The sequence below is a fragment of the Acanthochromis polyacanthus genome, chromosome 5 (assembly GCF_021347895.1).
Source record: "Acanthochromis polyacanthus isolate Apoly-LR-REF ecotype Palm Island chromosome 5, KAUST_Apoly_ChrSc, whole genome shotgun sequence".
Lineage (NCBI taxonomy): Eukaryota > Metazoa > Chordata > Actinopteri > Pomacentridae > Acanthochromis > Acanthochromis polyacanthus.
The window spans coordinates 22,844,808-22,861,683 of record NC_067117.1 but is presented as its reverse complement, the minus strand read 5'-3'; the positions used below and the strand labels follow the sequence as shown (position 1 = coordinate 22,861,683).

The 16,876-nt window shown below is 40.0% G+C and overlaps 2 protein-coding genes and 1 non-coding gene across 4 annotated transcripts; 1 reads left to right on the top strand and 2 right to left on the bottom strand.

Moving 5' to 3' along the window:
• Positions 1-41: 41 nt before the first annotated feature.
• On the top strand, positions 42-3,198 carry hmces (5-hydroxymethylcytosine binding, ES cell specific). 2 transcript variants are annotated; one of them, XM_022200217.2, is made up of 7 exons: positions 42-175; positions 291-494; positions 1,494-1,637; positions 1,739-1,963; positions 2,301-2,455; positions 2,540-2,732; positions 2,829-3,198. In XM_022200217.2, the coding sequence occupies exons 2-7, from the start codon at positions 306-308 to the stop codon at positions 3,000-3,002; spliced, it is 1,080 nt and encodes a 359-aa protein (XP_022055909.2). In that variant the 5' UTR covers positions 42-175; positions 291-305; the 3' UTR covers positions 3,003-3,198. The 2 variants fall into 2 exon arrangements, with proteins under 2 accessions (XP_022055909.2, XP_022055910.2); XM_022200218.2 differs by having other exon boundaries at positions 54-175; positions 276-494.
• A 3-nt stretch (positions 3,199-3,201) lies between these two features.
• rab7a (RAB7a, member RAS oncogene family) lies at positions 3,202-9,371 on the bottom strand. Its single transcript, XM_022200220.2, has 6 exons — positions 8,998-9,371; positions 7,129-7,191; positions 6,829-6,955; positions 5,096-5,314; positions 4,876-5,004; positions 3,202-4,787 (listed from the first exon to the last, which is right to left on the bottom strand). Exons 2-6 carry the CDS (start codon positions 7,179-7,181, stop codon positions 4,692-4,694), a joined length of 624 nt encoding a protein of 207 aa, XP_022055912.1. The 5' UTR covers positions 7,182-7,191; positions 8,998-9,371; the 3' UTR covers positions 3,202-4,691.
• A 5,768-nt stretch (positions 9,372-15,139) lies between these two features.
• trnaf-gaa (transfer RNA phenylalanine (anticodon GAA)) lies at positions 15,140-15,212 on the bottom strand. Its single transcript has one exon. It is a non-coding gene; the product is annotated as a tRNA-Phe (tRNA).
• Positions 15,213-16,876: the final 1,664 nt, after the last annotated feature.

The following is a 16,876-nucleotide window of genomic DNA, read 5'->3' as shown; positions in this document are numbered from 1 at the left end:
CACGTTTACGTCACAGTACGTGCAGTAGAGTTTGACGGTTCCTGCCCGGACAAATCCCCCGAACTGGACGCAAACACACACACACAGCTGCACACAAAGTCACCCGCTCGCAATACTGAAGACACGCGAACTGCAGTTTTGCAGTATATACACATAACTTAACACCAGAGAACTGGTAAGCCGAGCACTATCTCTAAATTATGTTTTAACAATCAGAGAGAAATAGTATATATATATATTAGGTTGAAGGAAGCTAGCATGCTAATGGTTCTTAGCTTAACTTTTCCCAGGTTCGGCCCGTTAAAATGTGCGGAAGAACAGCCTGCACTCTGGCTCCGGACGAGGTGAGCCGAGCCTCCTCCTACAGAAACCGAGGCGGGCAGCGGAGACAGCCCCGCTGGAGGGATGGAGACGCGGACAAATACCGAGCCTCGTACAACAAGAGCCCGCAGTCCATGAGCCCGGTGCTGCTATCCCAGAGGCACTTTGACAAGGTAGCTAACATGCTAACACTGCACAGGTGTGTTTACCTGCATTAACTTGTGTTGAACTCTTTATCAAACAGCGAGATGAGTGTGTGTTGGGCGCCACAGGTCTAACCTGGAATAAAAATGTGATTGATACATTAATTTATTCTACTTAGATAATTAAACAGTGGCAGTGATGTTTTTAAACTTATTCTCTATGACACTCAGTACTGACATATAGATACGTGCAAGCAAAAAAAAGAGAGAGAGAGACATAAAACTTCTCTGTACTTCCAACATGGAAATTGTGTAAGGCTTAAAAATATGATCTGTCCTGCTGTATTTTTGCATTGAATAGCTTTATACTAGGGATTGACTGATGGGCTTTTTGGAGCTGATTATTGGTAATCGAGAGGCCGATATCTGGAACTGATTACAGCATGTGATAGCAGAGAGCCTGACAGTCATAACTAGGCTTTGTTATTAATAATCCTGACTACACCTGAATATGTAAAATAGATTAAATTAGGATGCTCTCCTCTGTCTATGTGGGATCTACTGAGATTGATGCGTTTGCCATTCTTCTCTGTTTTCTTAATATCTCACTGTTCTAACACTTTTATTGTCCACTAAGGTCCATATCCTAAAGCATTATAAATTATTGATTTCCAGACTATGCTTTACAGTAATTTGTCACTGCCTTCTAACTTAGCCGCTAGCTGTGAGCATAGCCTTAGCCACTGTGAGAGAAGCTAATTTCCTGCTTTGTGGCAGCAGCTTGTGTTTCTTGTGCAGTTTTATGCTTGAGAGACATTTGTAAGACCACAGAGTGACAACAGAAAGACAGTGGATCCTGCAACAGACCTAAATTTCATTTATCAATAACTAGTAATAAAAGTACAGATATTGATCATTTGAAAAACGCCAAATATCGACCGTGATACTGTGCCAGGCCGATAGTCGATTCCTACTTTATACAGTGAAAGTGCTCATGACACCGGGTCCATTCTATGTGTGTGTCCTTAGGATGCTCCTGTGGATGAGTGTGTGTTGGCCTCGATGCGTTGGGGTCTGATACCTTCGTGGTTCAAGGAGAATGACCCAAGCAAAATGCAGTACAGCACCAGCAACTGTCGTAGTGAGAATCTCTTGCAGAAGAAGTCCTACAAGGTGCATACAGTTTTGTAAAGCCATATTATTATTCCCGTGCTCTGTCTTGCTCTTTGTTGTGGCACACAGCAGCATCTCATCATTGTGTTCTCTCCCTGAAGGATCCTCTGATAAAAGGACAGCGCTGTGTCATCCTGGCTGACGGTTTTTATGAGTGGCAGAGGGTGGAAAAAGGCAAGCAGCCTTTCTTCATCTACTTCCCTCAGACCGAGGGGCTCAGCCAGGAGAAAAAAGAGGATCAGGATGACCCCATGACCTCGGTTCGCAATAAGGGGAATTCAGAGGCAGCGTGCCCTCCAGGGGAAGCCTCCCCTGGTTTGACAGAGGTTTGCATTGAGTTTTCTGAAGCACCTTGAATATTTCTTTCATCTAGAGCAAAAGCAGAGAGAATGCAGCTTTGGCGGAAATTACCATTGCTGAAAATTTCCTGTGTGGGAGAACAGCCACAGCAACAGTGAGCATGTGTCCACCAGGTGTTTGTTTTTCATTCAGAAATCTATAGTAAATACAAACTGCTGCTTTAGTTTTGATCTTAGCTGAGTAAAAAACTTTAAAAGTCATAACCACACCAACAACGTCTGCCACATTTGCCATGTAATCTGCATATTTCCTCTATTTAAAAATAATACAGCCCTGCCTTTCTGCTCTTTATGTGCTGGTTAGGAAGGAGAAGCACCTGGTGAGTGGACTGGATGGAGATTGCTGACTATGGCTGGACTGTTTGACTGCTGGACGCCTCCAGATGGTGGAGAACCTCTTTACTCGTACAGCGTGGTCACAGTGAATGCGTCCCAAAATCTGCAAAACATCCATCATAGGTAAAAGTCACTAACAAGTAAACATGCTGCTTCTTTCATTTGTGCCTGTGTGAAATCAAAAACTCTTACGTGATTGTTTTTTAGGATGCCAGCAATCCTGGATGGAGAAGAAGAAGTGAGAAGATGGCTGGATTTCGGGGAGGTCAAGTCTCTGGATGCTCTGAAGCTGCTTCAGTCTAAAGACATTTTGACTTTTCACCCGGTGTCTTCGTTGGTCAACAACTCGCGCAACAACTCTCCAGAGTGCCTTCAGCCAGTGGATCTCAACAGCAAAAAGGTATATTTTACTCATTGGGGATATTTAGCTGTACAGCTTCCAACTGTGTAGCAAGTAGAGAAATGTCAGCTGACAAATTTGACCCTCGACTTCTAGGAGCCCAAACCCACAGGGAGCAGTAAGATGATGAAGAGCTGGCTGTCGAGTGGCGTCCCTTCAAAGAGGAAGGAGTCGGAAACTTATCGGAGTAAAGAAGAGCAAGAAGGCAAATCTACAGGAGGACTTCAGCGGTGGCTTCAGGGAGCCAATAAGAAACCAAGAACCAAGTGAATATATGAACTGAATTAAAAACTGCAGTGTTTAAAAGACCACTTAAGCATATTTGTTGTTCTTTACTGTTTTGGAAATAGATTATATGGTCAATTTTTTCCTTGTACTAAAAATTTAATATTTTAAATGTATGAAAAATATTCTGCACTGTTACTGCTCATTAGTTATGATTTCAATAATAAATCTGAATACAGCATGCTTGATTCAAGATTTTTATTACCCTTATTACTTGAAACGCAAAGACATTTTGAAACAATGTAGATGCTATGCATTTATCATATTAATAATATAATCATGATGAATGCCAGTACTTCCCCCACATTTTTTTGTCCTTCAGAATTACAGTATGTATGCTATCTTGTAATCTATAATGCATTTCCAAGTTTTAACATAATACGAACAGACAGTTAAAGATCTGATTGGTTAAAAGAAATGTCAAGCACTTAAATTGTTTTGCCAACACGAGCAACTGGCAGAGTCAGATATGGAGATTTACAACACAAATTTTGCCTTCTCCACACAATGAGAGGTTTGCAAATATACAAAGTCTTGCAATAGTCGACAGTAAAAAGAAATGTACTAGCTAATAGTACTCAGGTATGAATGATATTTATACTTGAGAAAAAGCTCTCCTCTCCAGGCCTATCAGGTAGATTGACATGCTGTCTTGATTTGGTTCATTCCCATGTCAAATGTCGTGTCAAGGATGATAGATTACAAGACGAACCTTCATTTCCCCCCATAGAGGAACAGCACTTACATCAAGGGTCTGAGTGTATCCCCACAATGTTCTCAACCTGAGCTACAACTACATTTATTGTGGCTCCGACATGAGATGTCTCAACAAGTCTTCACTTACTGAGGATGACAGCAAAGTGCAAAAAAATAATCTGTACACACTTGTCTGATGGACTTGTCGTTGAACTGGATTTTCAGTTTTGCGCCAATTAACAAGAATCAGCAGGCAGCATATTTATGTGATCCACACATGCACCCTCACACACAACCCCCAGTTTAAGTATCACAATTTACTCTTTTAAAGTTATTTTTTTGAGGTAAAGTGAAACCATGGAAACAAGTGTTTTTGAGAGTGAAACTAATTTAAGCCACAACACAAATGAGTAAAATGGGGGAAGCAGTGTTTCCTCTATTCATGCAGCAGTGGTGGGCTGTGAAAGTAAGAAAACCCTAACCACCGCTACTGATAACCTGACTTAACAAAAAAAAAACAAAGACATTAGTTGGTCTAACTTATGTCATAAACACAAATATGTATAGAAGTAATGCTTCCATTTTCCAATCCAAATAAAAGCAGTGAAAACCAAAACTGGGTGTGGAAGCAGCAATATACACGGAACCAAAAATGGGATTAGCCCAAACCACCACCGCCATGAAAACGCACGAGGGGAAACACTGGGAAGAAATCTGCATCATACAAGTCAATGCCATCATGTTTCCTTAAGGTGTTCTTTGGGCTAGGAGACGCATATTTTATAGAAAATGTGTATTTTGTATACAGAAGGAGGTGAGTGCAGCGTGTGTGTGTGTGTAGTATACTCTATGAGTGGGATGCTGCTTGTATGTTGGGCATTAAGGAATAACACAGTGGGCCATGGGAAAGGGGATATATAGACAAGGCAAGACAGGGTAGTGAGGGTGATGACAACCCCCTGAAGATCCTCAGAGTCCTCAGCAGCTGCAGGTCTCTGCTGACGGCTTGGCTCGCTCGTTCCTGTCCAGCTTTATCGGCTCAGGGAACTCGTTGTACAACTCCACTTCGGTTTCCTAAAATCAGAAACTGGTGGTTCAGAAAGCTGCTTTCCAATGCTGAAGACACTGAATCAAACGGGTTTGCTTGCCAGCTTCTAATTACCTGTTTAAGAGCATTGCGTGCAATAGTCTGGAAGGCCTGCTCAACGTTGATTGCCTCCTTTGCGCTGGTTTCGAAGTATGGGATGTTGTTCTTGCTCTGACACCAGGCCTGTGCTCGCTTGGTTGTTACCTGAAACACAAACACAGCAGCTAACGTTAATGCCGGAAACACCAGGCAAATGACAAACAAAACAAACTTAGATCAGCTCATCTCAATCCACCTGTCTGTTCTCCAAGTCGATCTTGTTTCCCAGCACCACAAAGGGGAAGTTCTCCGGGTCTCGTGGGCTGGCCTGGATCAAGAACTCGTCCCTCCAGCTGTCTAGGGTCTTGAAGGTGTTGGGTGCGGTCACATCAAACACCAGGACGCAGCAGTCCGCTCCACGGTAGAACGCGACGCCTAAAGACTGGAATCTCTCCTGACCAGCTGTGTCCCAAATCTGAACGACAGAATGGAAACGAAATCCTCTTTATGGAAGACAGTGTGTTTACATGCACAAAATCAATTAATCAGTGTAAATAAATGATGGAAAACACTAACATTAGTGTTTACCCAGTTCAAAATAAACACATCTCCCTAATTGTGTAATTATATTTGTTTAAATTTGTAATGTGAACTAAGGAGTTGTGTGTAATACCCCACAGGAGACTACTGAGTAGCTACAAAATGAGACAGTGTTGCAGCTTTTAAAAGTTTTCGTTTTTACCGCTGAGTAAATTCTGTTGCATGTGTGAAAAAACAACCTGTAAGTAAGCAAAAGTAACACTGCAAAGACTGATATGATGTCCACATCTGTTAAACCTGCAGTGCACAACCAGACAGAATCACACAGACACTGTCAGTGCGTTATAATGCATGCCTCACAGTCAATTGCTTTCATTTTTAGACTGCAATCCTTCCTCTGAACATTGAGTTTCTTGGCTATAAGGAAGTTCAGATACTTTTCTTGCACTCTGACAGAGATGCAATAAAGGAAAGATTCTAAAAACAGCACTTCTATGATACACCTCATGATGCACCTCCCCACAAAAAGTCAATAGTAAGTTTTAAAAAAGCCAAATCCAGTAACATGCTGCCAAATGACAGAAGCTCAGTGTCTTTAATCCTGTGAGGCACAACATGGGTCAGAACATACCCATATTCCATTGACTATGGGTATCTGTGTGCCTGCATAGCAGAAGTACAAGCTGTGTGGGGAAAATGCCTTTTAAACCTTAATTTGGGTCAAAGTCACATAACTTTTTAAGCAGTTTTAACAGTTCAGATTTGACTAGTGATGTCCCAGTGAAATCGGATTTATGGCTCTCTCCTCTTTCATTTAGATAGGAGCCTGGTCTTGTTAGCCTAAACTAACTGCCAAAGGTGTTACCAAGATGGCTGCCAACTGGTGAGACTTGCCCCGAAGGACTTTGAGGTTTCTGAGGTTTTTCTGCTATACTGCTCGTCGACAATACTCTCTTCAGCTCTGACAAAACAATCATTGCTGACTAATGTAAAATTTGTCGCTACCACTTTACAGACACCAGATTCAGAAGTCCAGCATCAAGCAAAACCCAGAGAGATGTATCTAGGAGCAATAGATCAGCATTGTGTAAATTTATCTGACATTCACTTATACATAAAATGCCTGCATTCTAGCTTTATTAGCATTTTTTTGTCATATATTTAACTTAGATTTTCACCTGCACTTATTTAACCCAGTATTTAAGTTGGTAAGAGTGGAAATGCATCAGAGGACTCACTATCCTCCGTAGTTGTGTATATGTGCACGTTTTGTCAGTGGTAAACCAATAAAACGTGTAATTATTATTGTGAAAGATAAAAAATCAGTTGTTTTTTTATTAGTATACATTTCATTAACCCTTAAGAGCAGAACATGACTGTTTTAGATGATACCATTCTGTTGCAATAGTTATTATGTTTGTATTCTTGTGAGCATTATTTCATCCATACCTGCATTGTGACAAGTCTGTCATCCACCATGACCTCTTTCGTCAGGAAATCAGCACCTATTGTGGCTTTGTATTGGTTGCTGAACTTCTTATTCACATACTGGTTCATCAATGAGGTCTTCCCAACTCTATTTAAAAAAAGAGATCAAATGACAAAACAAAGCACATTTAATGAGAAGAAGCTAAAACTAACTATGATTAATTAACAAGTGAATCCTTAAAGTGGTCTCCTGCCTGCTCGTGTCTGTTTTTGTAAATTCAGATGCCTTTTGTGTTGAGGCAACAACTCAACATCACTTACCCAGAGTCTCCGAGGATGATGACTTTGAGTAGTACTTTCTTCCTTGACGTCATTGTGCCACAGCTGTGAAGACAAAAAACTAAATTAGAGGGAAGAAGAAAACTCAGAATAGAAAGAAAAACCAGCACTGGAATTGCTCCAAAGAGAGGTTTGAACTAGCGATGACCCTTCATTATATGAAGCGAAATGTTTCCCTCACAGATGATAAGATCTGTGTGGATCCAGAAATTCACTCCAAAGAAATAGTCCAAGCCTAGGAATTGAGAAGTACAATATCTGAACTGATTTGCTTTACTTTGCAAACAAAGAAAATTAGAGTGATAAATAAACAATATGAGGCACTGCATTGTACCACGAAGATGCAAATATAATTCCTGTTGCAAATAATTCACTGTTTTTTTTTCTTCCAGAATATGTTGAACAATGCAGTTTTGATACTATTGAGCTGACATCTGCCATTTCTATCACTACATCTGGGTTTTTCTGTTATACTATGCTGATTCTGAGATGTTTAAAAATAGCTGACAAACCATTCAAAAGAATCAGGAGCATTGTTTCATGCCCAAGTTGCCATTCTTGTGGATTTATAAAGTTAAACATCACAATGAATGGAAAGCAAAAAAGGAACACACACACACACCCAGCTAGTCCAAAAGATACTGAAATGAGCCATAAATTGTGTTTGTGATTTTAAATTCTTTACAGAAATGCCTTTTAACGAGTTCCCCTCATGTTCTGTGTTTGGACAGCCATTGAACATTGATCATGATCTACACTATTTAGTTCAGTCAAACTACAAATAAACAGTTCCACTGTCTTGCTTGTTAAATTTGGAGCAAAAGGAATATGCCATATTCAAGTGTTACTCGTCAAATGCAATACAGCCTATCTGCATTGTTTAGAGCTGTTATGAACATAAACACCCACTTCCTCGTTTAGTCTCATTTAGGAATGTGTCTCAATAATGGGCGAAAATCTTTGAGTCCGCACCCGTATGTCTGTTAATTAGAGGTCAGGCTCTTGAGAAACAGTTTTTGTACTAAACCCCATGGCTCAAACATTCTCATCTTTGTACCTGCTGGAGACTTTACTAAGCAGTTCTGACTTGAGCTACATAATAACAACCTCCTCATACAGCTGTAACGACCAAAGTCCAAACTGTAGAACCGAAAGGCTTTGAATTATCATTCCAATCGGGCTAAAACCTGGCAGACAGCATTACTGACAGAAGTTTCAGACATTAAACAGACGTCGCCCAAACTTGCATGTAACAGTCTATTGTGTGATCAAGAAGCCCCGGCTTGAGGCAAAGCGAGCGCAGACCTCTCATAATCTGTACCCCATGACACTGTGTCAGGGACTGATCACATGGTTTTAAAACACAGGACTAACGGAACCATGACTTGGCAGGCATGATTAGCACAGCAAGTACTGTGGCCAGACTCCATACACCTACTGCTGTAATCCATGTCTATAGACTTAACCGTGGTTGGAAAACTCCGATTAATAAACAGTAGAAGAGTCACCTGTTTACATTTATACGTAATGCCCATAAAGACTTCAGTCTGGCTTGCAAAGGGTTAGCAAGGTAGAAAAAAAAACATTGAATTTGGACACCAAACACGAGATAGCTAGGTGAGGAAATGCAAGAAAACAACGACAATCGTTATTTTAAAAAAACAGAGCATTTTTTTTAAGATTTAATGCCCACTGTTAACAACTAGCTACCACATCTGTGACACTTCTTATTTTAAGCTAACATTTCGCTAGCTATGCAAGGTTTATGACCAAATGTGAAACTTAACGACAGCTGCACTGCTAACATATAATTATCAGTAAAGGAAACGAATAAAATCACCACAAACCAACCTGTACGACGATCCTTCGGTAAAAAAAAATATAGCAATCAAAAGTGGACTTTTCCTCTGCCTCGGTGGGAAGCTAACGCACAGGCTAGCAAACAGGCTAACGGCTTCCACAAATGTCTGCCGTAACAAAACAACACGTTTGAAGCGTCGACAGCTAAATTAGCTTCGGTAGCTAGCCTCACAGCTAACCCTTCTTATCAAAATCAACGATGCCACTGCCGACGTATTGCTCCCTTCGTGTGAAGATGCGGTTTAATGGTCTGTTTCGCCCAGCTCCCGTTGACGCTGGCTTTTCCTGTCAAGCTAACGTGCTAGCTGCTAGCCGAGCTCCGTCCACTTCCTCCAAAACAAGCTCTGTCGGTGAGCGCTGACGTCACGCGCTGGATACGCCTTGTTGCACAGTCTCAAAACACAAACGGCTAAAATTAAAGGTCCCATATGGGAAGAATCCATTTTCTTCTTCTTTATTTAATCGTTTAAGTTTTTGTTATTAATTTTAAAACAACGGAAACAAACAGCAATAAGAATATAAATTAATAAAAACAAAAAACATAAACAACAAAACTGATACATTATTCAAAATGATGCGGAAAAGATGGTGACCATGAGTCAATGAAAAAAACAGACAAAAAAAGGCAGGAATCACATATCAGTTTTACATCTCATGAATATCATAGATTTTATACAGATGCTATGCATCACTAATGCGAGCCAGAAAAGCCTGCCACATTTGGCTAATTTTACTTGGGACATTGTTTACCCTGCAATCATATTCTCAAAAGCAACGGTCTCTGTCATAAGCTTAAGCCATTCTGCAAATTCTGGCTTACATGGGCTATTCCAGTCCTGGCCCCTACCAGTATAAGAAACTTATCTCCTAACAGACATAGCTGTGGTGATTCTGGTAGAGATAATTTAAGCCAATCCTCCAATTGTTCAGTATCATCTTCCAGAAAAGAAGTATCCTTGAACAGTCCCATATAGCATGAAAAAATGCACCCTCTTCTTTATTACATTTCCAACACTTTGTCCTGGATTACTGACATTTTAAACAATTTCAGGGGTGTAAAATAATATCAATGTACAATTTTTTAACAATCTCAGACTTTCACACCATCTTTTTTGTATATTTGACTTTTTAAAAAAAACCTGTTGCAGAATGTGAAATATGAGGTAAAGTTAGAAGTGTTTGGACCTTTTTCTCCTCTACCTCTACCAGAGAATATATCAACCACAGAATCCATTTTCAATGTATTCTGTAGTTGATATAAATTTAGAGGTGTAAAATAAACCATTTTAAGATATTAAGACCTTTACTTTTACCATTACTCCCCTACTTAGACTAATTTAGATTAAATTAATTAAAAGTTTGTGTAGATGAGCAGCTGCCTCACAGTCACATACCTTTAAGAGGTTCTTCTGCTAACTGTAACAGGTCTCAGCCATGAGCAAAGCACACAAAATGTTCTGCAGGTAGCTGCAAAAGTGAACACAAAAGTCTTCATGCAAGCCCAGCATTCGAGGAACCAATAAACAAGAACTGGGTTTCTTAAAGTTTTCATGTCACACATTGTGCTTTAGTGTAACTTGAAGTCAGTCAGTGTTTACATTTTTTCACTTCATTGTTTCCAATTTTTCTCTTGGATTATTTCAAGCTTCAGTTTCAGAGAAACAATGAAGGATGAGGGAAAAAAGTTCACACATAACACAATACCCCCAAAACAACTAGTAATAATCAGGACAAGTTTGCTGTCTGTATTGCTCATAATTAGTGTATCTAACAGCAGCAATTTACAGTACAACAATAATATGAGCTTTCATTGCTGCCTGTTGATTAGAGGCCATGTTTTATAGGTAGTCAACATAAAGCATCCATATACAGAATCATGCCACCAAAAAAATCTCCAGAATACAACTCTTGATGTGATACGAAAATATTCTGACTTAAGTAATCAGATGAGACTTTTCGAAAACAGTAAAATAATATCTCCATGTTTTTGGTCAACTAGATCGTATTATTTGCACACATGACTGAGGGAACAGATGAAAAGATGCAGGGTTGTTTTGCTCATAGATGAGAAATAGTACAGCAATGTGGGTGATAAGGTGTATAGTGATTTTGGAATACAAACATTGTATTAAACACTACTGTGGACAAATATTGGTGCAAAAATGTTGAAAAATCCTGACATAAGTCACTTCACAGAACTCAAAGTACCGCTGCTAATGTGATGAGTCAGTTCAGACTTATGTCGTGTTAAAAGTGATATAGAAGTGTTAGTAGGTCTGACCTGGTAAGACTAATAGGTGACCGAGGTGCAAATTCAGACCATCAGATTAACAGAATGGAATACATGTCAGCGTAGGACTTTATAGTCTTCAATAACATTTTTGACTGTTTTATAATGAGGATACGGAACAACATGTGAGCCAGCTGCAAATGTTACACAGATTTACTTTTAACATTGCATGTTTAGCCAGAATAAACTGCACAGGAGCTCCACATTGCTGATTAAATACAGAAGAAAGAAGAAAACTATTGGTAGGATACCACCTCTTTTGTCAGACAGGAGGTGTTTACATGCTGTGGTTCTTCTGCTTCCTCCTAATTCACAACACATTCTGCAGGTTTATTTTTCTTTTTGCAGATTTTCTTTGAGAGACAGTTTTCTGACAAACAATGGGGTTTCTCTTGTTTTCATCAATGACAGACAATCAACTAGTCAGCGTTATAAGGATGTCTGGTCTCCTATGGACACCTTTCGAGACTTTATAGTCCTCTAGCTGGATATTTCATGATGTCCAATATGACATAAGCAATACTGACCTTCTTCTCTACATTCTACTACCTAACCTTGCCAGCAAGTTGATTTCTCGCGATATTTGTGAGTTCACAAATCTCTCAAGAAACCATCTTGCTCCGCTCCCGCATTCACTGTTCGTACAGAGCCAAGTTGGCACGGGCCAATCACGCAGCAGTATTCGTGTGTGGGGCGGGATATCCGGGTGTGAAGACGACGCCAAGCGCCAGTAGATCAAAACAAACATGGCAACGGAGGACAACGATCGTGTAAATGCTGCTATTAAGTCAGTTTTAGCTGAATCTCCTATCGCTTCTTTGAAGGAAGAACAACGAGAGGCGCTTTGCGCATTTCTGGATGGTGAAGATGTTTGTGCTTTTTTACCTACGGGTTTTGGTAAGAGTTTAATCTGCCAACTGGCTCCGCTCGTTGTGACGATCCCACGATTGGCTAAAAACAAACCTGTCAGAGGCGGGACATACTGTTGCGTTGTCCAATCCGTGCCTCTTTCCTCCGAACAGATTTACATGGAGCGGTCCCAGATTGATATTGTGGAGTACTATCAAGTACTACACAATGATTAATCTGGCTATTGCCAGGTTATCTACTACCACTTTTTTTATTTTTTGTGGTCAATTAGATAATGCTGCATTTCATGTGTTTTCTGTGGAACTAAATTCCCACTAATATATACTAATTTTTTTATCCTTAGCTCCATAATTACATCTATTCCATTTGCCGTGTCATGTTCTACAAGTGCAGATTTTAATGTTGACAGTTTTTCAAGATTAGATCTAGATTTCTCCTGTGTTGCAAAAAAAGTTTAAATACACCACTTTCAAAATGCTTTCCCAGTTTTGTACCATTGTTTTATAAATCATTTCGTCAGTGCCACTCCCGGGTCTATGTGTTGTCAGGTGATTCCATTATCTATCAGCAGTCAATGTGCAGAGGACAGACGATAAGAGTGTAATCAGTATACCATAAACCAACATCTTGTAAAGAACTTGATCCTCTGTTGACTGACAGAGAGCTTTGGTTGTCAAACATTACTGGAACAAGCTCTTACCATAGATCTGGCAAACAGGTCTTCATTCAATTATTAATTTTAAAGCTGTGAAATCATTGAGTCACAGCAAGCTCACATTTAAAAGCGACACCAGTCTGCCAAAACACAGGATCAAACCAGGGACATTTAGATCTTCAGTCTAACACTCTCCCAACTGAGCTATTTCAGCTTGAAAATAGGCAAAAAAAAAAATGCTATTAAAAATCTGTACATATGCTTTAAAATCTGTCATGAGGTACAGTGTCAGTTCTAAATGCAATTCTTGAGTATCATGCCACCATGAATAAAGGTTTACCTACTATCTCTGATTGTTGTTTTAGGTTTTGATGTGCAGCATCTGATACCACGGCGATCTAGCAGGTTAAAAAAGAGATACCGTTGCGACACGAAAACCTCTGACTTTAGAGACAACAAACCTCACTAACCCATCAATGTTGCTCTGTAGTACACCCCTCTGGTTACCTTCAGCACTGCAACAATTCAGATTATAAAGCATTTCATGTATGTAACTCACTGTACTGGAATGTGTATTGGAATTTTGTGGTGTTTCTGTATCATTTTGTGTGCCGAAGTAGCTCAGTTGGGCGAGTGTTAGACTAAAGGTCCCTGGTTCAATTCTGGGTTTTGGCAAACCATTCCGGCTATTAAATGTGAAAGTGTCCCTGTCAAACGATTAAATAGACTCCAAATTAAAGTCAAAGTTTTCAGTGTCATTTCAGTCTCTCTTAACCTGTAAGATCACCATAGCAACTGATGCTGCACAGCTAACCTACTCCAGAGAAGGTTGTGTTCAGAGTTTGGGACGAGCTGGAAGAAGCATTTCCCTTCCACCTGAACATTTCCTAACATTTCTCTATGAGCGATACAGATCCTTGGCTGATTGATTTAAACAAATCAGAGCTTTTTGTTCCCCTATTACAGGATGATATTGAGGTGAAAATGACTGAAGGTTGAAGTTTTTGGTTAACGTGCAAATGTCAAACTTGATCATCATTATCTACAACTGGGGTATTGGGTTTTGTTGAGGCAACTATTGGAAAGAATCCCTGGTTCTGTTGAACACTCCTCGGGCCTGTGCCTGCTTATGTTCCACGTAATGAGCTGGCAATGCAAGATTTGTCTCTATTCTGCTATCAATCCATTTAATCGCTACACACTGATGCTCTGACAACACTTAAAATCGACACATCTGCTGAAACCTGGGATTGAACCACGGACCTTCAGTCTGACGCTCTCCCAACTGAGCTACTTCGGCCGAATAACGCTTCTAAAAAAATGCCATAAAATTCGGTACTTACAGTACAAGGACTGCTTGTATGTGGAAACCATAGGGATGAGGGAATACATCATAATAAGCCTAACTACATGTTTGTAATCCCACTGAAGGACATTGCAGTGGACAAACTGTACGTGTTGTGTTGCTATGGAAACGTATTCAATTGGGGATGCAGGAGATAACTAAACATCTTTTTATGTCTGGTCCTGAGCTGCTGCTAAACCTGCCACACTGAAAATGTCAAGTTTTGCTGAGGATTTGGATTCTTTTTTATTTATTATTTTGCAGTAAAATTATCTATTTTAATCATATTGCTTGTTTCCCTGAATGTAAACGTTACACTACAATAATTCCATCCATCACTATTTTTAGAGAAGGCCGCATCCTTTGCTGAGCTCCATCTACGATGACTGTGATTGATTTACAGTAATATAAACAAACCAGAGCTTTTTGTTCCCAGATAGCAGGATGATAGTGTAGTGCAGCTGGACCATTATTTACTTCAGAATAGGCTGTGGACTAAACTTATAAATCCATATCCTGTACAGACATGAATCCTACTGACTGATTGAGAGCTTTGGTTGTCACACATTACTTGAAAATGTTTATAACATAGTTCTGGCATGAGAGTCTTCATTCAGTTATCAATATCAAATCCATGAAATCACTGAATCATAGCAAACCTACATTTAAAAGTGACCATGAGTTGCCGAAACCCAGGATCAAACCACAGACCTTTAACTCATTACTTCTGATTAGGTTTTGTTGTTAAAATTTTTGTTTGCTTGAAATAATTAAAGGTTAACATGCAGCTGTTAAGATCATCATTATCTCTGAATGGGGTTTATGGAAAGAATGCCTGGCTATGTCAAGTCTCTGCTTAACTCTTATGTTCCATATAATGGGCTGGCAAGGCTAGACTCATCTTTAACCCAATGATCTATCTATTGAATCATTACACATTGACAGTCAACAACATTTAAAGGACACGCCAGTCTGCCGAAACCCGGGATCGAACCAGGGACCTTTAGATCTTCAGTCTAACGCTCTCCCAACTGAGCTATTTCGGCCTGACAAACAAGACAAGGATGTCACAAAGATTGGTATTTACAGTATCAGAAACTTAAACATCATAGTCATTATACTGAAGCAAGGAAGGTGTTCTATGGAGTGAGATTAACTGGTTGACAGTTGAGCATCAAGTTCTCAAGTGGCACAAAGATGGTCTCTCTTTAAACCTGCTAAATCACTATGGTAACTGATGCTGTACAGCTAAGCTGCTCTGGTGGAGGAACTGTTTAGATCAGCTTAAATAAGCGCCTCTCTTTAACCAGTTCTCTCCTGCATCATTTACAGTAACAGCGCTGTCTTGTAGGTCTCCATGATAACAGTGATACCAATTCTCAGCTAAGGGAATGTATTATCGAGCTGTATATAACTAAAACCACTGAACGACGCCATGTAGCTACAGTATCGCACACTGTATGTTGCTATGGGAACCCAACATGTGTTCAGCTGGTGATGCAGAAATCACATTAATATGTTTTTATGTTTGGTCCTGATTTGCTGTCAAAAGTCTGTTTGCACTGCTGGAACTGCAGCTAGAATAAAACTCAAAGAGAAAATGATATGCTTTTGGTATTTATTACAGACAACATTTAATCAGCAACATTGATTTCACTTTGATTTGGCCAAAACTTTAAGTGATATCGTGCATTGTGGGACAGTGTGACTGAGTTAACTGTGTTGAAGATAACCAGAGGGGTGTACCACAGAGCAAGATTAACTGGTTAGCAAGAGATGTTGAGTATCAAGTCAGACTTTTCACTCTCACAAATATGGTCGTTCTTCCACTCATCACTGTGTTCCATCACTATTTTGAGGGAGAAATAATGCTGCAACTGATTTAAAGTAATACAAGCAAGCCAGAGATTTCTGTACCTCTATTACGGGATGATAGTGAGGTACACTTAAAATCATTACTTGAACAACATAGATCTGGCCAACAAATCCTTGTCTTATTCATGTTGAATCTATTTAATCACTGTACTCTCACATTTGAAAGCTGCACTACTTTGCCAAAACCCAGGATTGAACCAGGGACCTCCAGACTAACGCTCACCCAACTGAGCTATTTCGGCACAAAAAGCACAATCAATACACCACAAAACTGCGTACAAAAAGGACGAGGCAGATAGTTTCATTTGCTATTATGTTAAGAGAAGAAGCAGCTCATGCCACAGGTGTCATGTTAGCCTTCATTTAGAGAGCAGCACGTCTGGTTATTAACCAGCTAAAAACAACTCATGTCTCCCCGCTGTTCAGATCACTTCACTGGCTTCCAGTTGCTCCCTGCACAAAATTCAAAACTTTGACATCTGCAACCAAAACTACAATAAAAACATCTCCCTCTGACCTGAACTCTCTCATTCAGGTCTACACTCCCTTCTGCTCTCTACACTCAGCTAAAAAAAGGCCCCTGACCCAACCACCACAACAGGGCCGGTCCATCGCCGAACTCTTCTCCACTGTGGTGGAATGAGTTACCAAACTCAGTTCAATCTGCAGAATCTCTGTCAGTCTTTAAGAAAAGGGTAAAAACCAAACTCCTCACTGAACACCTTTATGCTTGACAGACTGGGAAAAAGAACAACCAAAAAATGTCCTATTACATCTGCACTGCCTGTGTACACACTTTGATGACACTTGAACTTGTTTTCTGGCACTTATCCAG